The 26707-nt window shown below is 40.3% G+C and overlaps 1 protein-coding gene across 2 annotated transcripts in view; it reads left to right on the forward strand.

The window, feature by feature from the left end:
* Nucleotides 1-26506, forward strand: part of DYNC1I1 (dynein cytoplasmic 1 intermediate chain 1) — a 293984-nt gene extending 267478 nt beyond the window's left edge. For both annotated transcript variants that reach the window (XM_034667979.1, XM_034667985.1), the window contains 3 exons: nucleotides 3437-3577; nucleotides 7711-7836; nucleotides 25821-26506. In XM_034667979.1, coding sequence (XP_034523870.1) covers nucleotides 3437-3577; nucleotides 7711-7836; nucleotides 25821-25931 — 378 coding nt within the window. In that variant the 3' untranslated portion in view covers nucleotides 25932-26506. The remainder of the gene's footprint in view (nucleotides 1-3436; nucleotides 3578-7710; nucleotides 7837-25820) is intronic.
* The last annotated feature ends 201 nt before the right edge of the window (nucleotides 26507-26707 follow it).

A 26707-nucleotide genomic window follows, 5' to 3' on the forward strand; every position in this document is an offset into this window, starting at 1 on the left:
ACAGGTAACAGGGCTGTTGTTTTTGCTGGAAGACCGAAGACCATTGCTATGTCTCGTAGAGGACCACGTGGTTCCATCAAAGAGAGGATGTGCTTAGCAGCTAGGAAAACCAGAGAACCAAGTCCAACTCCACCACTTACAACCGCCGTGGCCTTGAGAAAGCTACCTAAGTTTCCTGAACTATAATTTTCTTTTCTGTAAATGCCATCTACCTTACCGAGATTTTATGCGGATGAAATTAGACAATGTGTGTAGAGTCATGCACAGCAAACACCCAACAATTTACCCTTCCCTGCCCTTCGCGTCTGTCTGGGAGGTGACGGGTAGCCTGCTTCTCTGCGCTGTTTCAGAGTCAGGGCATTAAAGTCAAGCTGATCTGTATGTGGATATTTTGGGGTTTGGGGCACGGCCCCGGAAACTTGTCTAAAGCATAGGGTGTCGTGGCTTTATTTCATTAGCATGTGTCACGCATGGAGTACGTGTGTAGCTGTGCGTAACTTTTTGGAAGTTTTTATTTTAATTCCAGTTCGTTCACGCATGGTGCTATATTCATTTCGGGCGAACAATACAGGGATTCGGCACCTCCACACATCACCCCGTGCCCCTCACAAATGCCCTCCTCTATCCCCAGCGCCAGATTCTTAATGGTGTTTTCAGATTACCTTTGAGCTCCAAATAGAAAAAAAGGAAGAATTCCTTTCTCAAAAAAAGTACAATTACTATTCAAAATAGCACTGCTGCAGGATGGAAGGGGGCATTAGCCTATGCCCAGAGCTTATAATGTTACACTTGGGAACTAGCCGTTCCTCGCTGTCAGTCCACTTGGTATCCTGACAATGGATTCAATCCTGACCAAGACTTTTCCAACCTGTGAATTTATCAAGGTTAAAACAAAGCCTTTGAAAACAGAAGCCCTTCTTCCTTCCCCGAAACATGCACCTACTGTAACCCAGAATAACGTACCAGTGATTTTTACAATGGGAGGTTCAATCTTGAGGGTCAGGGGTGATGAGGAAGTTGGAGGAAAACCTAGACAGTAATAACATTTCAACACCATTGTACTAAACATGAGAAAATTGGATTTTGGTAACATGAACAATGGCTGTTATTTCCAGATGTTTAAAAAGTGAAGTCTCCAGGATATATGACAGTTTTGACTAAGTTTCTCACGCAAACAGCAACTAAAAGAAAAAAGGAAAGAAACAAAGTAGAGATTAACAGGATAATTTCTTGGGAGAATTGATGTAGCAAATAGTATCAGCTTTCTAGTAAAGGACTGTTTAAGGTTGGGTGGTTTTATAATTAATCAAAACAAGGACTGTAGAGATGATATGTGTTTCATGTATGTGTCTCCATCTAGACCTCCGTATACTCAGTTGTGCTACCAGCTGGGTTATTGAGAGAGGATATTGAGAGAATCAACTTTTTTTAAGCATGTGTTTTCCACCTTTTGACTTGAAGAAAAATGTGTTACTCATGTCCTTTAACAAATAGTGACTAGCTAGCTATAAAATCAAGAATTTGGGGCGGGGATATTCTTTTACTCAGAGTTACAATTAATATTCACAAGTGGTCGGTGAAGGACCAGCTACTCCATCCAGTAAGGAATAATGATACAATCATGCCACTTTAAGGTGTCACTGGATATTCATATTCTCTGGACAAGGTAGTTTGAATCACCTAGTCCAAAGCACGAGAGAAAGCAAGAAGCACCGTAAATAGCAATTTGCAAATAATTTTACCTCGAAATCACACTGCAATCATAGTCTATAATAAACATTCTGGCATAAAAGTTATAGAATATTAAAATATGAAACTATAAGGCTCATGTCCACTTAATTCTTCTTTGAGGTCTCAATATCATATGTCATTTTTCAAATTACTTCCCCGTTAGACACTTTTTGCAAATAAAACACATCTCACGCATCTGCTATCCACCCCCCTTGTGCACAGGGGCCTGACTAAAATCTGCGTTGTTTTACTAGTATTGTAATTGTGTTCAATTCTGAGCAATGCCAATGCAACAGAATTCATGGAAAGAGAAATCACTTCCGGTTACTACCTTCACAAATCTTTGCTCTAGGTTTTTGTCTTCTCACTGGTGTTTCTCACTTCGGTTCCAGCGCATGCATTCTACCTTTCCTAACAGTACACTTCGGCAGTTCGCCCTGATGTTTGGAGCTGTTACCTACAGATACATTCTTTGCACATTCCATGCATAAAGGATTTGATTGTTCATATTGTGTGTTATATTTTTTGATCTTACTACTCTGGCCTGCACATTCAGTCGAACCCATGAAGAGACTACAGACAGCTGACTGGATGAAGAAGACATTGTGGAAAAAAACTCCCATTGTTTAGATTTCTGTCAGAGGATATAAGAATACTTAATTTCTTTTATCTCTAGGGCTTTCATTATCATTTAAATTTCATTTTACATTAATTGATCAGGGATTAGTAAAGCCATTATGCAGAAATTAGAATAAGACAAGCCAGATGGAATGAATAATTCATGAAGTCCAATTACATTTTATTTCTGGTGTACTTTCAAACTTGCCTCTGACTTCTGTGCTATTTTGATGTGACAATAGTCACTGGAAATCAAGAGTGCCATTTTAATTTATTGTATCCCTCTGGAGTGGAAGCATTTGTATGCAATGGGGGTGTGCTAATGCATTCCCCCAAAACACCAATTTCAGGGCTGCTGGAAATTACTGGGTGATCTAGAAAATGTGGCTTATCTTCTGTGAAGGTTCAGGGATTCTCCATTCAGCCGCACCAGTGCACCTGAGTAGGGAGAGACTAGGGTCTTAGAATCGGGAGATCTTTAACCTCCCAGAAGAGCTACAAATCCCTTTAAAACCTGTGTTCCCCTTCCCACCGCAAAGGAACCATTGACGTACGAATCCGGCCTAGAGTTGGCCGGGAAGCCGACTTGCAGATACAGAAAACGACCACGAGGTGGCAGGCGTTGCCTTCCATGCGGAAGGTCCGGGGCCGCACGGGCCTGCCTGGGCTTCCAGAGCATTCCCGCGGGTCTGAGCCCCGCAGGCGGACGGCGGTGGGGTCTGAGCCCCGCGCGACTCGCAAAGCGTAACCTGGGCGACAATTCCGAGCTAATGGGCAGCCCCGTCCACCTGCATGGAATGTCTCGTCCGCCTGGGTCTGAAACCGCCTCCCCCGCAGGTCCCCGGCCCCCCAGCCCCTTAAGAGTCCCCGCTTCCCACCCAGCCTCTTCCCCCGCCCGCCCCCCGGTATTTATTTATGCCACTGGACAGTTCTAGTCACATTAAAGCTGCGGTTCACCTTTTCGAGGACTTTCATCTCGGGCAGTTTTATGACACTTTGTGAATGTGCAAAGTTTTTAATTAGGCTCGCTAGACAGCCCGAGGCAGCGGCAGCGCCACGGAGTCTTCACGGTCTCTCTGCTTTACAGCACAACAAGCCGCTCTACTCCTTTGAAGACAATGCAGACTATGTGTACGATGTCATGTGGTCCCCCGTGCATCCCGCGCTCTTTGCCTGCGTGGACGGGATGGGGCGCCTGGACCTCTGGAACCTCAACAATGACACCGAGGTGAGCGGCGGCGCAGGCGCCCGGGCGGGAGGGCTGGGAGGAGGGCGCAGCCGGCCTCTCTCCGTCTCCCCCTCTCTCCTACATGGCCTTTTTTGGACTGACCCTCCAATTGCAGCTGGGCTGCCGACCCCCACTCTCGACTGCTCTGAATTGGCAGACGCACCGGCCCAAAATCATGTCATCTCACTTCTTCCCCAACCCGTGGCAGATCCTGGGCAACTGACGACCCTTCCTTGCAAGGAGTAAAGTGATGTGTGTTCCTGCCTTTCCCTGTGGGAAAGGACACACAGGCATATTTCAGAGCAGTGTTGAAATAACTCTATTGGCAAGTACTTGGAAAAGTCAGCTTTTGTGGACACTGACTCGAGATTGCGCTTTTAGAAAGGGTTATTTGTCAGTGTTTGCTATTCTGCACTTTCTACTTTTTAAATCCATAAAAGATGATTCCGTTGACTGCGTTTAGATCTATCCTCCATCTGATTTTTACAAGGTAAAAAATCCTTGTCTAAAATATGAAGTTATAGGCAGACTTTCACAATAGTTTGTAACTCTGAACATGTCTGTTAAACTTAGTGTTTAAGAAAAAAGTGGGATTTCACCATGTCACATTTAGAGTACTTCACAAGTGAAAAATGGTCCGTTTTTTAAAAAGGGGAATTAACAATAAGGAAATACTCATTTTAAAAATTATGCTATATATATTTATGTTTTAAAAAAATATGCCATGTGCGTTTTCCCCTTTTCCCACACCCTTAAAATTACTGAGGTGCTAATTCAGCTACTTGGGGTTTTTTGTGGTGTCTTTTTTTTTTTTTCCAACGTGAATATTGAATGTCCTTCAATTCAATACAATCAAATGGTCTCTTCATCACTTCCTGGCTTCTGATTCAGGGCGGCTCTCCATAAATAAGAAGGGACAGGTAAGGGGAGCAAGTACTGCAAACTATATGTCAAGTGGAGAACAAGAGAAAGGTCTTTTGAAGTGTTTTGAGCAGGAAGCAGCTCAGCCTTTTTAATTAGGAAGCCTACAGCTGGAGGATATGAGGAGGAGAAGGCTCCCCTGGTATTTTTTGTGGGAGCGGGCAGGGAAATATCCCTCAGGTGTTATTTCTGAGCCATTGTAGCTCGCAAAATTATATACACCTGTGGCCACTGCCAAACAGCTATCTTTTGAAAATATTTCAATTTAAGTCTGCGTTTCCTTTTGGCTACAAGAACTGTGTGACAAAGGCAAGAGTTATGTAATGAAGCATCTTTGAAAATGATCAGAAGGCATGAATACATGCAATGCCCATCACTTTGGATGTTGAAAAGTTCATAACATTATTGCTTTTCATAAAAAGATGCCTTATTATTCAACATTGTGATGGTTTCCCAAAGTCTTTCATCACTGTTGATTAAAATCATATTGCTTCTACCTGGTGAAACAAACTCATTCACTTAAAGCAACCAAAAAACACATATTTTCCAGGTTGGCTTAGGAGACCCCCCCCCAATATCAGAAATCAGATCTAGTAGCAGTGATGTTTAGGGGATACCCCACTATGATGCAGGGGGGTGAGTGTTCCACACGCTCCTTAATAATTCCTATGTAACATCTTTGGTTTTGTTTTTAGTCTGCTTTTTAGGTAAAATGAAATCAATGTGTCAACATTGCCAAATGTCATTTTTCCCCTTTCTCTCTCTAGGTATCAAGGCACAACCACATTAAGAGTTTTATAGCTAAACGTTTTTAAAAAATCATTATGGGGCATGCAAACTGCTTAGTTTTGTGGTAAACGTAATTCTGCTTTCAGAATAATAATGGATATAGCGAATCCAATTCAAATCCAGTAATGAACTGAACCCTTTTTTAAACTCTTAGATCATTTTTGCCTTCGATCAAGTTGAACAAGATTTTTCAAACACTTGTCAGATGAGGATTTAGGTTTGTGTAAAAAAGAAAGAGAGAGAAACTGAATTCCCAGCGTGATTCGTTGCTGTTGTTGAAATTACTGTACCTTTAGACCAAGTTATCCCAATTGCTCCTATGCAAGGATAGTTCATATTGACCTACCTCAATATCACTGACCTCCACACTGTGTAGTAATTAATTTATGCTGTATATATTCTCGTCTTTGCAATTAAAATGATTGAGCCTCGAAAAAAATGTGAAAATAACTGTGAAACCAAAGTACAGAAGTTAGAGCCAATATATGGATTATTTTCACTAAAGTTTCATCAACTTTTGAAAGATCATTATGGGCCATAACTAATAAACTATACTTTATCATTTCTTTCAGCATGAGGATAATTTTTTAGCACATATTATAGGCTGTGATAGTCATTTTTTTTCACCATTTATAATATTTGGAAAGGTATTTTTAAATGATTAAAATATTAATTGTCCCAGTTTGCTGTGCTACTTAATTCTCAATAAATAAGATTCTTTCAAATGTATTAGGCATAATTTAAAATGTATCGGAAATCAGTTTATTTTGAGTGATTAGCTTTTTAACATATTCATGTTACGATGCAACATTTTTATTCAATCTTTGAGGTTATTCATTGATAAAATCTGATCTCGAACAGAGTTAGGTAAGGTACGATCTTGCAAAATCTCCCTAAATTATGGGGTTAAAAACTAAGTCTGAAAACCGTGCCGCTGAAGCTCTGATTTGTTTGCAGAGCAGCGCGCTAATAATAAAGCATATTGACAGAATTATGGCCCATCTAAATTCACATTGCTTTGGCCTTTGAAAGGTTCGGTTAAAAGTTCAAGCCCCAGCCTGCACAGCAGGTACCTTTATTGTCAAAATTGTGCATTTTTTAAAAAATAAATGAGTTGGGGACTTTTGTTTTACATTTTTGTTCACAACTGACGTACAGTGATTTAAGCGGGTAAAATAATTTTTATTGATTTTAAGATTAAGTTTAAACATAGATTCTTACATATGATGGAGTTTTTATTGCTATTTTAAAGATAGGTATTGGGTCAATAATCTTCCATAAACACACGGTTTCACTTTTCTGACTAGCAGAATGCCGAGAGAGCTAAGGCACAGTACATGTCAGGTTTCCACCCTAAAAGGACCTGTTTAGTAGACCCAGACCTTCAGCAGTGGCGTGAGATCATCTCTAGGGCCCTCTTCTCACTGTATTTTTTTTTCTTTTGGTTTCGAGATTTACTCTTTTCTTTTTAAATGGCCTGTTGTCATTTCCTAGTCAACGTTCTTGTAGAAGCCTTGGAGATCCGATCTATCAGTTATAAAGCTCCAAACTGAAAGACCGGAGTTTACACAACTGTTGCTAGAAGACCCACGGACATCTTTTCCCAGGATGAGGGTTCTTTTAACAAATCTGCAGGTTCCGCCTCAGCACTAAGCGTGACAGTGATTTACCCACACTGGCAGATGTCAGTGCTGACTGAAGAGGATAGGAGGCTTCTTCTACAAATAGGCTTTGCGGTCTCCCAGGGTGTCACCTTGGGGGCATTTCCAAAGCTCTACAATGCTTCGTCCTACCCTGGTACTGACAGGAAGGGGGAAAACAGGAACAAGAGAAAAAAGAAAAGAAAAAAGAAAGAGAATTCGAGCTTTTGAAGTTTTGCCACCTGCATTTTTTCTTCTTCTTCTGATCGTCCCCTCCCCGATGAGGTTTTGAGGGATCAATACATATTTTTTCCCTGAAGACACACATTAATATGACCTTTATTCCACCATAAACCACCCCCTTCCTGCCTTTTATAGTATCTTTAATGTTGGTAAATCCTGAAATCTCTCTCTCCATCGATCCATAAATCATGGCCCGATCGAGAAGTATCATATTTAACTGCTGTGTTTGTGTGTTGGATGTTCACCCTGCATAATCCGGAGAAATATTTGTCACTCAGTGCCCATTGACTGTGGAAAAAGACTCTCCCGCTTTTCTTTCTTTCTTTTTTTTTTTTCTTAAAGTGTCTCCTGTCTACCCCTTAATTCATTGGAGCATATGATTTAAGAACAATGAATCCTTTTACCCCTGCACAAGGGATGTATATTACTTCATGCACGTGGAGGCAACGGTGACTCACCCAGTTAAACGTATCATTATAAATTTGTATATCTAAATTCATATTCAGAGCTTCTTTGTTGCTGTCGTAACCCCTTTGACAGGTTCCAACAGCAAGTGTGGCCATCGAGGGGGCTTCTGCCCTGAACCGTGTTCGCTGGGCTCAAGCCGGCAAAGAAGTTGCCGTTGGAGACTCAGAAGGCCGTATCTGGATCTACGACGTTGGAGAGGTACACGTATTTTTTGGTTTGTAGGTTTGGGTGTTTTTGATTGCGTGTGTTTTTGTTTTTTGGGGGGTTTTTGTTTGTTTGTTTGTTTACTTGTATGTCTAGTTTAAAGACCTAGTGAAATTATTGACAAGACCTGTGGGCCACAAGTGCCTGCTCGAGTGCGTTTGCAAATTGCCATTGACTTCAGTGCGAGTCTGGTAAGACTTCCTTAGGGCCTAATTTGGTCTCTATTTCCACACACAGGACACTTCAGTTAATGACCCAGGCTCTTTCAGGGTGCTGTCGAATTCCCAGCTATCCTGTGAGGAAGCATGGTCCCTCCTTCCAATTTCATGAGAATAAAATGAGTTTGTCAAATGCATCATGCTAGCATTGGATTTGGAGTTGTTGAACAGTCAAGTTTTCATTATGTTCAGTTAAAATGTAGCCAATTAAAGAGCCTGAGGTTGTGCTCCCGATACTAAAGTGGCTGAGGAGAATCAGAATTTGGTACCATTTTCATGATATTCGAAGTGATTCTATGGCATATATAGCTCCAGGGTATCTTATTACATGGTAGAGGAAGTATTCCTGAATATCATGGCACATATCAAAGGGGGAAACTCTGTATTTTTTATTTCAGATCAATTTTTTTAAATTTTTATACTATTTTAAATATTACATTACCAATCAGTTGTACTTAAACGTGTCTGTTTTATTTTTACTAAATGGGAAAGTGTTGACAAAAACCTTCATCTGTAATGAGGTTAAAGAATATTTTTCCTTAAAGACAAAGAAAATATTGAACTTTCAAGCAAAACAAAACAAGAGTGTTGTGTAATGCTATTCTGGCGTAATATGAATCTAGAATTTGCATTCCAGCGGGAAGATATACCACAGTTGTGTGCAGGACACCCTGCATGTAGGCAGTCCTGTGTGCCCGCCTGGTGGAGGGGCTTGGCTGATCGCACCGAGAAGGGTTCTGTGTGGTTTCCTCGGTCAGCATTCTGTAAATTTGGCCGCCCCCGATGGTTTGTTCCATACTGGACCCTTTGAGGATACGTTAGAGACTGTGTGCGGTGGAGTCGGTTATGTTGAAACCAATCAGGTGGTGGTGGTGTTGTTGCTCTTAATTCAGCCAGAAAGAGAAACGGAAGGCCTTTAGAGTTGGGAGGTTTCTATTTGGGGATGTTCAACCCTAAGTGAACCAGGAAAATCTCTGTTTTCCTGCATGTTATCTAGCTCATGAGACACCCCGTAACTGCTCCTGATGCCACAAGCTGAGTCATCCCGACGGCGACAAAGCTGTGGTTACTATTTGTCCCCACTGGCAAAGATGCAAATGGTCTACTTACGACTGACGTAAGTTGGAGTCTTTGGGAAAGAGAATACCCTCAAATCAAAAATATTGTCTATGGTTTGACAGCAATATTTTCTTCAATGATTTTTCTTTACAGTCAGTGCATCTTTCTCATTGTCTCCATCAAAACAAACTTAAGCAACAACAAAAACAAATACTCTTCATTAGTTCACTTACTAAAAAATTAAAAAGCTAGTGAAGAGGAATATTAAAAAAAACAAAAGCCAACTTGTTTGTAACAAGTGTAATTGTGGGAGAGAAATAGATGTGGAGACATGCTCAGAGATGAAATGGCAGAAAATAGATGAAATTTAAACTCTTTTCTCCACCTCCCTTTCTTATTATACATAATGTGCCTTAACTCTCTTAAGATCACATGCAGCATTAACTGTTTTGTCCAAGAGGGATGAAAAGTAGAATAGTTTAACAATCTGGTTTATTTCAAGAAAGGCCTTTTGAAAGCCTGTATGTTGACCACAGCTACTTTATATATATATATATATATATATGTGTGTGTGTATATATATATATATATATATATATAGTGTGTGTGTGTATATATGTGTATATATATATATGTGTGTATATATATATATATGGGTTGTTATCTGTATGTAACATATAAGTTATAACATTTAAGTTATAACATATGAGAAAACAGGATATGACATATATACAGAATTTTCTGTAATAAAGTGATTTTATAGCCTGTGGGCGGAATTACTTGAATATGACTCATATTTTAGGAGGATATATGATTTTGCAGAAGTTGCTTTGGCTGATGTGTGGCTGCTAAAACTTCTTTCTAGGTTGCTGTCATCATTCCTAAATTGTAAAGTGTTGCTATGCTTATATTTCGACTATTGTAGTGGCAGGGCAGCCTGGTTTTCATTTTTGTATTATTGCTCCTACTTTTCTAAGTGATATTACAGACTATAGAAGTGTCTGTAGCTATAGGCCAGTCTTGTCTATTGTCTGGAGTCTAGACAGGCTATAGAAAAATCTCTGTGCCACATAATAGGCCAAACAATTTGTAGGGTTGTTTATCCCTACAAATTCACTACCCAGAAAAAAAAGGATATACTGTTTTATTGAGAGTGGGTAATATTATATAATCTTCTGGCCCTTCCCTGAAGGGCCAAAAAATCAGGATAGGGTTATACATTTAACAGTTCTTTTAACGTGGTTTCCTCATAAACAAAGCCATCTATAGCTCAGAAAAAGTCAGACTTAACAAGATAATTTTGTCTTAACTATAGTTTTTTTTCCCCTAAGTATTTTTGTAAGGTATTTACAAATTTGGCTCGTATTTATTTCTGGGGAAAGGTGAAGGGGAGAGGTTCTTTCCTCTTTGCTCATCCATATAACCTCTTCTCAGTCCCTCAAGGCAAACTCTGTAGAGGCTCCATGCACGTAAAGGGAAGGGGAGCTTAGCCGAAGCCCAGTTCTGAGAGATGGTAGCTCACTTCGTGGGCAAGCGCCGCCATTGCTGTAATTCCTGCCACCTCGTCCGCCAGCCTAGAACTGACCGAGCATAGCTGCACTTACAAGAGAAGGGCGCCCTCTCAAACACTGCCTCCTCAGCCTTGCCGATCACCTAACCTGCACAACGCCGGGCAGAGCGCCTTCACAGCAAGCCGGCCCCATTTAGGATTTGAGGTCAAATCTAAGGCTGGTGCATGGCTGACGAGAGGGAAGAGGTTTAAGCAGGAAGTGATTTAAAAAGGAGAAAATATAGAGGAAGAGAAAAAAGATGGCATTGAGGATCAAATTGCCGGTAGACTGTGCTACCATTATCTGTATTCAGAATTGGTGCTCTGGTCCCCGTTAAAACTGAACCCTCACCAGGGTCATGCTGGCCTTTGGATGGAAAAGCTTGCTTTATGGAATCCTCGAGGAAAGAAGATGAAACAGTTTTAAATAAGCTTTATAATACAATCTGTACAAGGAAGTAAATGGTGGTTTTTAGAGTACACTCTGTCGATCCATTTTCTTTGAGACCTCAGTACATTGTGAGGTCTCTTCCCACAGACAGACACCTATTCATTCGTCCCTGGTTGATTTGAGGAGACAGGAGGGGGCAGCAGCTCTCTCTCACCAGGGTCCTATTCCAGGAGTGAGGCTGGCTTCATGGTTTTGTAAGCTATGCCATCTCATAGACCCGGGGCATAGAGGAGCCCTGAGCTCCCTTTATTGCTTGGCTGTCACTATGTTGCAACTGGTAAGAACTTTTTCAACAAGGCACCCCACATTTTCATTTTGCACTGGGCCCTGCAAAATTATGTAGTCAATCTTGGCACTAGAGTATTGCTCTTAATTCCGTTCATGATGCAAATCAGAAATGAGAAATGATGACCTTGACCTAGACCATTCTGAAAAAGGAGAAACCTTTAGAAATGTGGTCATATGTAGTACATGTTGTGTGATTGTCTTATTATCTAGTCTTGAGACTGTCTAAAAATGTTGAATGTGTGGTGTGCCTGGGTGGCTCTGTCGGTTAAGCACCAGACTCTTGATTTTGGTCGGGTCATCAGCTCAGGGTGTTGAGATCAAGCCCCGTGTCCGGCTCCATGCTGGGCATGGAGGCTGCTTAAGATTCTCTTTTTCTTCCTCTCCCTCTGCCCTTCCCCACCTCCTTCTCAAAAAAAGAAAAGAAAAGAACAAAGGAGGGAGGGAGGGAGGAAGGAAGGAAGGAAGGGGCAAACGGAGGGAGGAAGGGAGGGAAAAAGAAGGAAGTATGGTGAAAAAATGTTGACTGGGAATAGCAGTGGTTGTAGATTATAAACGTCATGAGGCCCATAGAAATAGGGCTGAAACCATACTGGATATTCTCATTCACCTCCCCATACCCTTGTTTTGATCATATCGTAAGTTTAACCAAAGGTATAATAGAGTTTTGGGAAAGATCTCTATGATGCCTGCTACAGTTGGAGTGGAGATGGACAGTCTCTCTCTGTCACTCAGTTGTCACACCATCATCAAGAACTCCCTGGTAAGAGACTTCTGTGACTGCCAGTGGAGATGTCCCTACTCAAGTCCAGACAGACACGCTTCCTGTGAGACCTGGAGCTCAACCAGGAGAACACTGCAGAGAAGGGACCCTGGTGTCCCCAGTCGTTACCTTTGTCTGCCTCATCTCCTGTCCCAGCTGAGGCTGCAGCTGCTTCAGGGAGTCCCAGCACAGTGCCCCCACGCTCATGCCCTCCCCTATTATGTAATTATCCTCCATGACTTTTAAGATGATGGCAGAGAGCAGTGGCCCGAATCCAGATTTACTGATGCAATTTATTATGAACTTCTGAAGGGGTAAACAGAGGATTGTGTATGAGCTCACTGAAATCACCAGATTGAGTATGTCCATCCCCCCCCAACCCCTTTTCTCCTTTTTGTTGAGTTTAAATGGCAAAGCATGAGTCATATCTTGGGGCCTATGACTAATGAGGTGAAATATAAAACAGCAATGTTTCCAGGTAGGCCACATGATGCTTTGTTTATGTAGCACACATTTTTGGTTGTTTGATTTCAGCATTGTGTCTGGAAAATATACCGTACACATTTATTTTCACAGATAGGGGTCTATTTTCTTTGCAAAGCAGGTGCTTAACTTCCATTAGCATAAATGGAAGTCATGTGAACTCAATGAAACACAGAGAAGACCCCTTTTATTATTTGGCTATAATTTTTATTCTATTTGTGCATCTTAAAAGTTATTAAAATAGACAGTGGTTGCATGAACCATTTCAGCTTTCTAAGATATAATGTTAAAGATGAGCCCAGCTCTTGAATAAGTTTTGAGGATCTTTCTCTTCACACTGTGGGATGCAGTCTGTTTGTTGTGAAGCCAAACGATCCCATCCAATTAATTGGCACATGGATAAGATAACAAGTCATAAGTTAACTGCAAATATAACCCGAAAAGAGTGAGCGTATGCTGCTTCGGAATATGCTCACAGAGAGCTGTTAATCATTGTTGGATTTTTTTTAATGATGTGTGAACTCACATATTCTAGAGAATTAAAAATAAGAATTACTCACTGCCGTGGCTTCTTTACTGAATAGCAAGCTTTTCTATATATACATGGAGTGGATTTTAATAGCCCACGGGCCAGTGAGTATAGAATTAGTCACGTGTCCTGATGATTGATAGTCAGCCTATCTACCTGTCTGTCATGCAGATGTGTTTTATAGAAAGCCCGTTCCTATTGTTAATGCTTCAGTGCTGTCACACAGATGGGCTGTCATAAATATCCCCTAACAACTATGTTTGCTGCTTATCGGAATTAGTTAGAATGCTGTTTGCAGCTCCAGTTTTGAAAGAAGCAGTTTATCCTCCACCTCCTGTTATTTCTTTTTCCATTAACCTCTTCCAGGGAAGATTTTGTTTTCAGTTGTGATAAATACACGTAAGTTTCAANCGGGTCATCAGCTCAGGGTGTTGAGATCAAGCCCCGTGTCCGGCTCCATGCTGGGCATGGAGGCTGCTTAAGATTCTCTTTTTCTTCCTCTCCCTCTGCCCTTCCCCACCTCCTTCTCAAAAAAAGAAAAGAAAAGAACAAAGGAGGGAGGGAGGGAGGAAGGAAGGAAGGAAGGGGCAAACGGAGGGAGGAAGGGAGGGAAAAAGAAGGAAGTATGGTGAAAAAATGTTGACTGGGAATAGCAGTGGTTGTAGATTATAAACGTCATGAGGCCCATAGAAATAGGGCTGAAACCATACTGGATATTCTCATTCACCTCCCCATACCCTTGTTTTGATCATATCGTAAGTTTAACCAAAGGTATAATAGAGTTTTGGGAAAGATCTCTATGATGCCTGCTACAGTTGGAGTGGAGATGGACAGTCTCTCTCTGTCACTCAGTTGTCACACCATCATCAAGAACTCCCTGGTAAGAGACTTCTGTGACTGCCAGTGGAGATGTCCCTACTCAAGTCCAGACAGACACGCTTCCTGTGAGACCTGGAGCTCAACCAGGAGAACACTGCAGAGAAGGGACCCTGGTGTCCCCAGTCGTTACCTTTGTCTGCCTCATCTCCTGTCCCAGCTGAGGCTGCAGCTGCTTCAGGGAGTCCCAGCACAGTGCCCCCACGCTCATGCCCTCCCCTATTATGTACAATTATCCTCCATGACTTTTAAGATGATGGCAGAGAGCAGTGGCCCGAATCCAGATTTACTGATGCAATTTATTATGAACTTCTGAAGGGGTAAACAGAGGATTGTGTATGAGCTCACTGAAATCACCAGATTGAGTATGTCCATCCCCCCCCAACCCCTTTTCTCCTTTTTGTTGAGTTTAAATGGCAAAGCATGAGTCATATCTTGGGGCCTATGACTAATGAGGTGAAATATAAAACAGCAATGTTTCCAGGTAGGCCACATGATGCTTTGTTTATGTAGCACACATTTTTGGTTGTTTGATTTCAGCATTGTGTCTGGAAAATATACCGTACACATTTATTTTCACAGATAGGGGTCTATTTTCTTTGCAAAGCAGGTGCTTAACTTCCATTAGCATAAATGGAAGTCATGTGAACTCAATGAAACACAGAGAAGACCCCTTTTATTATTTGGCTATAATTTTTATTCTATTTGTGCATCTTAAAAGTTATTAAAATAGACAGTGGTTGCATGAACCATTTCAGCTTTCTAAGATATAATGTTAAAGATGAGCCCAGCTCTTGAATAAGTTTTGAGGATCTTTCTCTTCACACTGTGGGATGCAGTCTGTTTGTTGTGAAGCCAAACGATCCCATCCAATTAATTGGCACATGGATAAGATAACAAGTCATAAGTTAACTGCAAATATAACCCGAAAACAGTGAGCGTATGCTGCTTCGGAATATGCTCACAGAGAGCTGTTAATCATTGTTGGATTTTTTTTAATGATGTGTGAACTCACATATTCTAGAGAATTAAAAAATTACTCACTGCCGTGGCTTCTTTACTGAATAGCAAGCTTTTCTATATATACATGGAGTGGATTTTAATAGCCCACGGGCCAGTGAGTATAGAATTAGTCACGTGTCCTGATGATTGATAGTCAGCCTATCTACCTGTCTGTCATGCAGATGTGTTTTATAGAAAGCCCGTTCCTATTGTTAATGCTTCAGTGCTGTCACACAGATGGGCTGTCATAAATATCCCCTAACAACTATGTTTGCTGCTTATCGGAATTAGTTAGAATGCTGTTTGCAGCTCCAGTTTTGAAAGAAGCAGTTTATCCTCCACCTCCTGTTATTTCTTTTTCCATTAACCTCTTCCAGGGAAGATTTTGTTTTCAGTTGTGATAAATACACGTAAGTTTCAAATCCCTGATTATATTTCTACAGTAGTCAAATGATAAAATTCCCAAACCATTTTCAGCTTACAGTAGGACTTGGGAAAGAAAATGGCAACTTAAGAACGAGCCGAGCAGACGCATAAATGTCAGCGCCTTTCGCTTTATTGGCTTGGCGCCCCACTCACTAATTGCCTGAGGAAGCACGCGTTCGCCTCCGCGGTGTAACCCGGGACTGTGGCGGCATTTCAAACGACTTGGTTCTTATGACTGGTTGGGGGCTAAAAGAACAGCAGTCATTTTATTACAGATTTCAATACATACAGTAAATTTGACATTTGTTACTCTATTAAAAGGGTCTTGACAAATTCTTGGAAAGGAAAATTGCAGGTGAACATGAGAGATCACACATACCTGCTAAAAAGGTAAAGCATGGCTTAAATGTTCACCTGAGTGTATTTTAGAGCTGAAATGAAAAATGAGGATGACCGTTTATTCGGGATCCCAGCAGGAAAACTGGCCTATGGTGACGCACTTCAGAATGGCGGTCCACGTGTAACGTACAAGGACTACGAAAAAGTGCCTCCAGCAGTTTCCCAAGGCAGCTAGCAGACGGAGAGAAGGCGGTTTGATGAGCCATCTCTCGTGCACTTTACAGAGCAGTTCAACATAGAGGAATCTACTAAAGCTGGAAGTGCTGGGAGTTCAAAAGAATTTGAGTGATACAAAATAAATATAATACGTTTCGGGTTTTAAGTGCCTTACACTTAGGCAATAATCATCTGCCTTGTGGAACTCCTTCATGTTTGCAGTAGGACAGCACCTCCATCCATTTTCCAGGAGAAGTCTTGGACCCTGAATGTGAGTCATCCCCTCTCCATGGGGAAGGGGTGTGCAGAACACAAAATGCGGAGTTACACTGAGATTTGGGGGTTAATTCAAATGAGAGTCCCTTAACAAAAAAGAACAGGGTTTGAAATCAGTTCGTTTAATTGTGCTTTAGCAAGGCCATCAGCCTCCGCAGAGGACGAACCGAGAGCATGGCCAAGCTGTGGCAGCCTCCGGAAGGGAGAGCGGGGCTGGGCTCAGCTTCCCCAAGTCCAGTCATAATCACCCCAAACACTGGTGTTTCTCATTAAGTGAGTGTGGCCACAAGTTGCTCGATTCTTGAAGGTCTTTGCAAGTCCTGGCTGTATTCTTCAGTGGATAAACAATATTGTTTTCTTTAGCTGATGCCAAACACTTCTTGGAAAAGACTTTGGCATAAATTATTCTGTGGTGCCAAACATCCAGATGAAAACTGCAAATCCAAATACTTAGCTCTGTCGATAATATCTAGATATTTGATGACATAGAAACAAACCGTTGGGATTTTCAATGGGACTTTTCGGTTCTTACTTGAATTTTTATTGCCATAGCCACAACACTGTGCAGTGGAGTCAAAAAGCACAAAGGCATATTTGTATGAGCAGATTTGGGGTGCTAATAAATATAATTACCTAAATTAAGCTACTTTGAAGTAATATATTAATCCATTTCCTTGTCATAATAAATTACATGTATTTGAAATAAAATAATTTGGTTAAAATGTATGATTGTAATTTTAGTATTAACTTGATGTCTTCTAGGAAAAGTGCTTAATTTAAAAAAGAAAAAGAAAAAGCACTATTAATTCCAATTAATGTTATAATTACTCATCTTATAGTGAATGTAGTAGCAGTGGCTTTCATTTGGATAATTATATATGTAAAAGACCATAATTAAACTAATTATTATATAAATAGTGTGCTTATTCAGGTACATTAGTTTATAAAAATGAATTTATAGGATTAATATCTTTTCAAACCACTTTTTTTTTCCAGATTGATAAGAAACTACTTCTATGTATTATGGAGAAGTTGATTCAATGAAAAGAAAACCCCTAATATCTAATTTTATAAAAACCAAATTAATGTGTGCATAGTAATTTGCAATATTCAATGAAATTCATATATTCCCATTTTGGTGATAAATGGCCTATGAATATAAACCTTCTGAAACAAGTACCAGTTTGTATAATTAATCATCTTTATGATTCTTCTGTGATTTCAAACTGTCATCCTCAATAGCAGTTTGGATTTTGAAGCAGTCATTAATTATAGTGTTAAATTTTTTTTTATGGCTGACAAAATTGTGTTTAGTTTTAGAATTTCAAAACTGCTAAATTTTATCTTGAAAAATTACTGCTTAGAACAGTAGCCTCAAATCACAGCTTAGAGCAGCCGAGCATGAAGCTGTTGCAATCATGTGTGAGGCTGGCTTAACACTGGCCTGTATGGAAATGGAGAGTTGTTTGTTTCTTGCAGGAGTATGTGTGCTGCTCTTGGTGTATCTAAAAGATGACATGAAATCAAGTGCCTGCTTATGCCTGCTTATGTGTAAATAGTTATATGTTACAGCGGTTGGACTTGCAAAGCGAGGAAGTGAATGAATCATTCTATTCTAATTTCAAAGAAGGTTTGCATGGATTTCTGAGAATGTCAGCTATCAGAACATCTTCTGCATTTTAACACATGAATTATTTATCATTTAGGAAGTATCAAAGCTTAACCTTGTTGAAGAAATTTTGCGCTCTTACTTTTTTAGGATGGCAGATAAAACTCATCAGTGGTCCATTCCCTAAGATCTTTCTCCTCATGGCCAGACAATAGTTTCTCAACATTTAGATGAAATATTTTATTTTTATTTACCTTAGCATTAAAGACCCATAGGTAAAAAGTGAGCATCTTCTTTTTTTTTTTTTTTTAAAGATTTTATTTATTTATTTGACAGAGATAGAGACAGCCAGCGAGAGAGGGAACACAAACAGGGGGAGTGGGAGAGGAAGAAGCAGGCTCATAGCGGAAGAGCCTGATGTGGGGCTCGATCCCACATGCCGGGATCACGCCCTGAGCCGAAGGCAGACGCTTAACGACTGTGCCACCCAGGCGCCCCAAAAGTGAGCATCTTCTAGTCGCCTAAAAACCAGCCACGTTTTTGATTTAGAAAAAACAGTGGGGGTTTTCGTTTGTTTGTTGTTGTTGTTGTTTTAGTTTGGCAGCCACTCCTTAGGTTAATCACATTCCTTAGTAAGGTTTTTCTGATTTTTAGAGTGCCACGTCCACAGAAACATACGCAGGGTAGATACTTAGCGAGTATCTGTTTGAACAGGATAACCCAGCCCAGCAAGGAAAAGCACTCCATCAATATTTGGAGAAATGAACGTCTCACACGTGAAAGTTGAAGGTTAAGGGAAAGCTGAATTGTGTGAAGCATTCACAAGGCAGCCTCCAAGTTGGCTATAGATTGACGGACAGGAAAAATAATCCATTTAACTACATTTGCACAGAGAAGGATATAAAGAAAATATACCTGGAAAAGAAGGCTCGTCCTTCTTCCCCGCTCCCTATCCCAGTCCCTCACCTCTCCTGCGCTTTTAAAAGTGAGCAATTGGCCACTAGTGTAATGAAAGCCTAACAGTTGATTCAAATAGTTGTCAAACCACTGGAAAAATACTCCCTTTTCATTGTGCTTTTTTTGGACACTATAGATATGGTAAATCATGAACTACATTGTAAAAATACCTCTTTTATGCCCAAACATTCAGTAGGAGGGAATGACATTTCTTTTATTACCTTGGTAAATGTTTTTAAGGTGTTTAGCAATAAGCTTTCTTTTTGTCAAAACTGCTTAGATGCAGTAGTTGCTAGGAATTTACTAGAAGACCTATAGTTAATAATATCAGGAGGGGAAGGGAGATAGGTTCAGTCAGCTAATGTGACAGGACTGCTTGAGTAGCAAGCACACGCTTTGTTGTTCCCCTGTCATTTTCTTGGTCTTTTCTGTTACGGAAAAAGAGTGGTAATTGAAGTTTACAAAGTTTATTTTCCATTATTACCCATCAGCCAATGTTTTTAGCACTTTTTCCATCTTTTGGGCAGAGGAATAGATCGGTCCAAATAATAGAAAAAAAAATAACGCTTAAGAGATTTCTCAAGAAAAAAGGATGATGAGATTTTAATACAGATGTGAACAAGGTCATCGGCAGGCTTCGTAAATTAACTCTTTCTTCTTTAGCTGTGATTCTTTTTACCTCTGCAGGTAGAAACTCCAGAATTTTGTTGTGCTTCGTATAATGCTAAATTTTAACATGAAGAACATTTTAAAGAGTAGTATTTAAAATAATTTTCTTCGATGGCTGCTGGCTTATTGAAACGGATACAGAGCCATCTTTTCACTACTTACTTTTGATTTCATGTCTTACCTCTATTTCTTTCCCTAATTGGGTGGTAATGGATTTTTTTTTAAAGTGGTGTTCTGACAAACATGCTATAAAAGTCAGCCACTCATTTAAAGATACTAGGAGGAGAACTTTGGCAGAGAGAGCTCAAGCTTCACGGTGGATGAGGAGTCCCTTAGATAGGATTTTATTATAAAATAGGTTCGTTCTGTCTTAACCTAAAATAGTCGGATCTCATCAGACTACTATAGTCGTTTGCATGCTGCTAAATTTCACAGAAATTTTATCCTGCCGACTGGGAAATGGCAGATGCTACAGTGTGGAGACTAACATAACTTCTACCCTCCGGCCTTCCCTACAAGAGCTGTAAATGCTAAGCTACCACACAGCGGATCTGTTTGTGGTAGAACCCTCCGGCACGTCTGCCCCCTCAGTACACTGCACTCGGGCTTGGAATTTCGGGCCGTGGTTTCATCCATTGTTACCAGTGATGCTAGACTCCCCCACGAGTTAAATACAGTGGAGCTTGTATTTATGTGAAGCGAGTAAGCTTGCTCGTTCCAGCGGCCGTTTCATTGCTTATTACCTCCCACTTTGCTTCCATCTGTGTGTGTGGCAAAGGGAATTGTCCGAAGAAATATCGGCTTCCTCTGAACACAAATGTGTATTTGTATACCAGTAAGTCCACAATCTCCTGAATTGGGGTGCCATTAATAAGTGCACTTTTAAAAAAACACTTTAGGGCTTAGAAGGGTTTAGCAGTCGTTCTGTGGAAACCCACATTCGCTTCCACGGTTTCTGTAAACGCATTAACAACAACAACAACAAAAATCAATGCTAAAGTGAAAAGGTAATTTGTGAGGTATCTTTTCGATAGAAAACTTTAATTTTTAGGTGACTACAGGAGGTAAGTTGTCATGTGTGTGTTCAGAATCAATCGTTAACATAATCGTCCCAGACTTTTTTTTAATGACTCCGTTTAATTAAAAGATTACAAAGATGCTGATGAAACACACATCCATGGAACACTTATCCTGAAACTTGGAGTCCTATCCGTTTTCATTTGTTTGCCATGCGTAATGTATAGGAGAAACCAAACTGAAATCACGGAATAGTTTTCTGTCTTAATTGTCCCAAGATTTTTTTTTTTTTAAATTAAGCTACTTTTATATAAGCAATGCCTGAGACAGATATTTTTACCATAAAAAATGCAGCTTTGGGCCGGTGGGAGTTACTGCAGATAAGGCAGCTTCTTAAAATCAGCTGCTAGGTACTATAAAGCCTTTCAAATTACTAACAAATGAGGGAGGCTTGACCGTGGACTGTTCAGAATTGTTAGCCATGTACATATAAGAAGGGACACATGAATGATACTGGTGTATTTAACCCTGGTTATAAAAAGTCATTTGATTTTTATAACAGCATGTTCAGTGGTTACAAAGCCTTAGGACTTGAGCTAAAAATGTAGAATCCCACTGCACAAAGTGCCCTACTGAGGAAACAGCTAGGGAATGCCGGACTGGCCGTATCTGAAAGATAAATACGCATGTATCTGTAGACACATACGTGTATGTGTATATTTATAAGGAATAATTATACTTTAAACTTGATTTTTTAAATGAGCAATAAAAAGTACTGGGACAGAATTTTNACGTGTGGGGGTTGTGTGATCTTTAGCAAATCCTGTAGCTCCCATTCTCCTCTTCCCTACCTGTTAAAAGAGGTCATGCCTTGTTCCTTAATGTCCTCACGTGGTAAACACCAGCATTAATTTCTTAAGAAAACAAAATCACAAAAATGCTATCAAATTGATATGTATGCCACTTACAGAGATCGTTTTTAGGAACATGTTCAATCTGAGTGACACTTTAGAAAAAGAACGCATGACTATTGCATGATGAACTCATAGTATTTTCTTCCCTTAGATTACCTTTCTCATCCTCTTCCCATCTCTGTTGATAAATGGGTCAGACACCATCATTCCCATTTTACAATTGAGGCAACGAGAGGTTAAGTGCCCAACCGTTGCCAGTAACCAAGACGAGACCAGGACTTAAGTCGCCTGTCCAGATCTGAGCTTCATTTTACCTCCTCCTTAGGGCCAAATTGCTACCTCAGAAACTATCTTTGTTCTTCGTTCCCTCGGCTGTAAAAATAGGGTCATATCATACCTATAACAGTTCGTCACTCTTAGAACTAAGATTGTATTATGTCAGGAATCACAGCCCCCAGTGTTTATGGCATAAAAATGCTTTATACACTTAGCAAAAAATTAGAACTTTTCTAATGTGGGGGTGAACTGGCTTGTGGGTGCACTTCGGCTACAAAGCAGTGGGGAAATCTGAATCCTGACCTAGGATGTGGACTTTGGCAGATGAATCTGAAGGCAGAAAATGTTTCCAGATCCACTCTGACTCAGTGCAATACCGGACAGGTCTTAGAAGTCCTTCTTTATGGCACTCCCCTGCTATCACTGTGGGCTATTTCCTTCACAGTGCTTCTAGTTTTGTTTTTGTTTTTTTTTTAATCAACTGAAATTACTCATCACGATTAAAAACTTGTGTGAATATTTTTCCTATCACAAAATGGAAATTGTTGGAAAATTATTCTGAACAACTTTGCTCTAGATTTAGCCTTCAGTGCCGCGGTAGAAACGTAAGGAGATGCGGAAGCCATGTCATTAACGTGCCATTTGCTTCCCTGCCACTTGCTTGACACACAACCCACACCGAGAAGCGTGCACTTGCCGCTGTAAGATCAATTTTAGACTATTCATGTCTGGAATGTCGGCGAAGTTAAAAAACAAAAACAAACCCAAACAAACACCTATGCCAGTATTCACACATTTTGACCCAAGAAAACATGGTCATTTTCGCCTGTTCTCATGGTCATTGTATGCCACACTCACTCACTGCTGTCTCTTTAATCCCTAGCATGGCACCGGGCATGGAGTTGGTCCACAGCCCCTGCCGACTGAATACATTCATGTGCTAGCTGGAGGAACACGAGAGCAGTCTTAGTCTTTAACTAAGAAACAGGGACAAAGAATTTTCCTACTTCGTGATTAAGGTATTATTGGATTAGAAGCCTCCTAGAGGAAGTCTCCGATGAATTTATGCTCCTGAGCCTCCTTTCCAGCCACTTCCAATCAGACAGAACCAGGAGAGGAAAGTCAGGAGTGCCAAGGACAGGAAGGACGGTTCTGTCCAAATGGATGCTATGTACAGCCACAGATGTAAAACGAAAGGGATGGTCTTCTTGTTTGTTAGGACGCCTGTTTGATCTTACCTACAAGCAATTCAGATGCCAAAAATTATTACTTTGGGTGTGGAAACCGCCTGTGAATACACATTCACACATTCAAGCTAAGATTATACTTAAAGTGCTTCCTGATGGTGATACTTAATTCTAAAAATGGGGCAGTGTGCAGTTCACCTTCTAAATCTAACGTTACAATCATCTTGGGTTATTTTTATAGCAACTAAATGAGAAAGTGTAATAGGATGAGGTAGGTAAATTTAAGTTTCTAGAAGCAATTGTGTTTTCATTGTGTTCTACTCTGGAATGTTTTTTGTTGTGGTTTTGTTTGTGAACCAAAGCAAACTAACATTTCTGTCAAGTTTATGGCATTCTAGAGAGGAAAATACTTTGTAGAATGTTGTTCTTTTTTTCTTTAAACTTCTAATGTTTCCAACCTAAATGAAACTTTCACAGATCAAAAAGAGGACAAGATGTGTTAGAACACTAGGGACTCCTTTGTGAGGGCAAGGACAGGTGCTGGTATTTCAGTAGTCCCATCCCCATGGAAAAGGTCAAAGGTAGTTCCACTGCAGGGTGTTTTTGTTTCTTCCTTAGAAACATTTAAATTTAACAGAATTCGTTTTCGAAAAGTTAGATGTACAACTTAAATGTCATAAATGGTATTCAGTTCTATCTCCAGCTGTACCTGGACACACATTCAAACCTCGATGTTTCCTAATCTTCATTAGTATCATTTCTTAACAGTCTCGCTATTACTATTTCACGAAACTAGGTAAAACGTATTTACCTGTTTTCTCGTTTGAGTATGTAGTCCCTATATGTTGCTATCAGTAGAACATTACCCACGGCATCGTACGTTCGTTAAACTTGCAGCGCCTCAACAGTAATACAGCGCCATGTTTATGAGCCACTCCTGGAGCTCTGTCCCGTATCATATATTGTATGACGTATTGTGAGGACGGTCTGCTTTTTCCCAATACTTCAAGTTCTGTGGAATTATGAGGTGCTTTAGTTACAGCTTGATTCTCAGCTTCTATGAGAAAAAGTTACAATCATGTTATCATGGTTGGCTTTGTCTCTCCCTAGGCTTTAGTGCTGTGGCTCTTTTTGGAAGGAGTTGGTCAGGAGTTGGAGAAGAGAAAAGACATAGTGGACCTATTCTTTCATATAAATATGATACAAACCCTTTGCTGCTTGTGCTTTTTGTTAGCTCTTTGGTAGCATTTCTTTGGAGGCCTCATTTCCCCGGTGCAGTATTTTCTAAAATTGAGAAAAATGAAGAATGGTGGAACCTAGGAAAAGAGTTCATAGTAGGGAAAATGGACTGAGCGAAGGGGTAACTGTCATTCAGTACTATTACGAACTTATGTTGTTGCGTAAGGAGAAATTTGGATTCATTTCAATAACTAGGGAAGTAGTTAACTATTCAAAAACTCATTCATATGACCAAATGAGAATTCTTATTGGTACTGCATTTCTCAAAATAAGCAGAAGACCTTACTCTCCCACCTGTAGATCATTTCCAGAATTATATTATTGAAAAGTTTAAACCTTAGGACTAGAACACTAATGGCAGGATATATGTTGTGTCCTGATGATGCCATCCTCCAAGAAGTTGTCTTAGACATTATCTGAGAATATCATCCCCTGTAATAAAAATTTAAAGTTCTAATCATTTGGCTCTGTACAGTGGGTAATTTTTCAGCTGTAAAAGTGATCACAAAGCTTAGCTTGGCTTCCTCATTTTCAAAAATGTGTATCAAGATGAATGTTATTAATGTTTATAGAATAGGGGTAGCACTAGTACCTACAGATGGGGTACCCCATCTTATAGGGCAGTCCTCCAAGAAAATCACTGTACAGTCTAAATCAATTTTAGTCTCTAGAAAAACCATTCAGACTTCTACTTGATCCTGCTTCTCATCTTCAAATAATTCTCTTTTCCATTCCAACCATTTGCATGGTTATCTTTAAGCAATTCATTTTTGGATGCTGTGTAAAGAAATCATTATCCTTTAAATCAGCTAACAAAATTCATACATGTAATTTGTATCGGGTGGGGTTAATTTTCTCCTCACTGCATTGTGCATAGAAGAAGATAGTATTTGGGCAATTTTATAACCCCCCCCCCCTTTTGGTGAATTGGTATGGCCCACTGGCTAGGGATGCAGATCCTGGAGCTAGAGAACACTGGCCTTGATATTTGCTAGCTGTGCAAACTTCGGCAGATGATTTAATCTTTCTGTGCCTTGATTTCTTCTTCCGTAAAATGGAAATACTAATATTACCCTACATAGGGTTGTTGTGAGGAATGAGTTAATATGTGTAAAGTACTTAGAACAGAACTCTTGGTAAGATCTTGCTGAATATGCCAAATCATTCTTTCATAGTAAAATTTCTTTGTATATGTAAACTGGACTTTAGCCACGCATATTAGCGCATTAGCCACACTTAAAAAAGGACCAATAGCCTGGACTTAGAAAGGCAATACCACAGTGATTTCAAAATCCTAGTCAATTATGCAGTTTTTATTTGCTGTGTTCACTTTAACTCTGGTCTTCTTACGATGGGTTTTCATGACTGAAAATGCTTTAACTGGCTGCTGTCATTGTATAGTTTATGTAAGTTTTTAAAAGTTTTATAAATTCCACAAGTGATTTTTCTTCTGGGAGTGACATTTTTCCCTTGTTTGTCAGTTTCAGGGCGACACTTCAGAGCCGATTCAGGGAAGATCTGGCCTCCTTTATAGTCCAAGAGAAATGGCTGCCCCGGAGGAGCAGTCAGGAGGCTGCAGGGCTTTCCGGCCTGTGAGATAGATACTTGTTCACCATTTCCCATTAATTTGCTTTGCAGCTTGCAGTTCCCCACAATGACGAATGGACCCGCTTTGCCAGGACCCTCGTGGAGATCCGTGCTAACAGAGCTGATAGCGAGGAGGAAGGCACCGTTGAGTTATCTGCCTAGTGGAAACGAACCACCCCGACCCCAGCCCCGACCTTCACCTTCTAGAATTCAGCTCTGCAGTCATCGATTCCACTCGTATTTGGTGTCCATTCAGTATCAGTGTTGTGTGACATTTTGGGTGTCCTATGGTGCCAGCTTTGCTCCAAGTATTCTGAATGTATCCCACCCCGCTTTCCACTGACCTGCCATTCACCAGAGCATTTCTATCTTTATATTTCTGTCTCAAAAATGGGGGGGGGTGGTTGTAGGCTTTACGGGTTTAGTTGTTGCCTTTTAACTACTTAGTAGCTGTATTTAATAGCTGGAAAGCTCTGGTTAAATTTGTTCTTACATGCACTTCTGGCACAGCCCTATTAAATCCATATGAAGCCAGATATGATTAGGTGCAGATGTGGTGTGCTTCACGATACGGTACAGGGCCGAAGACTCGAGATGTGGTGTTTTACATGGTGACTCACATTACGGACGGATTTACTAGAAGAACATTGCTGCTCCTTATTTAGTGTGGTGTGCTGCATGGAACATATTTATTTGAAAGCATTAAAATAAACGATCCTAGAGTATGTGCATAATGAGAGGACCGTATTGTCTCTCTGCTGCTGCTGACGTTACATTAAGTTCCAAATAACAATTACAGTATGCCGGTTCCACTGAGAACAAGAAATCTTTAGAGGTTTGTTGCAGTGAATGGAATGAATTTTAATGCCTATTATTTCTAGGTACTTTAACAATATTTCAAATATAGTTGACCATTGATACTTGTCATTCAAGCTAAC

The sequence above is a fragment of the Ailuropoda melanoleuca genome, chromosome 1 (assembly GCF_002007445.2).
Source record: "Ailuropoda melanoleuca isolate Jingjing chromosome 1, ASM200744v2, whole genome shotgun sequence".
In the NCBI taxonomy this organism is placed as follows: domain Eukaryota; kingdom Metazoa; phylum Chordata; class Mammalia; order Carnivora; family Ursidae; genus Ailuropoda; species Ailuropoda melanoleuca.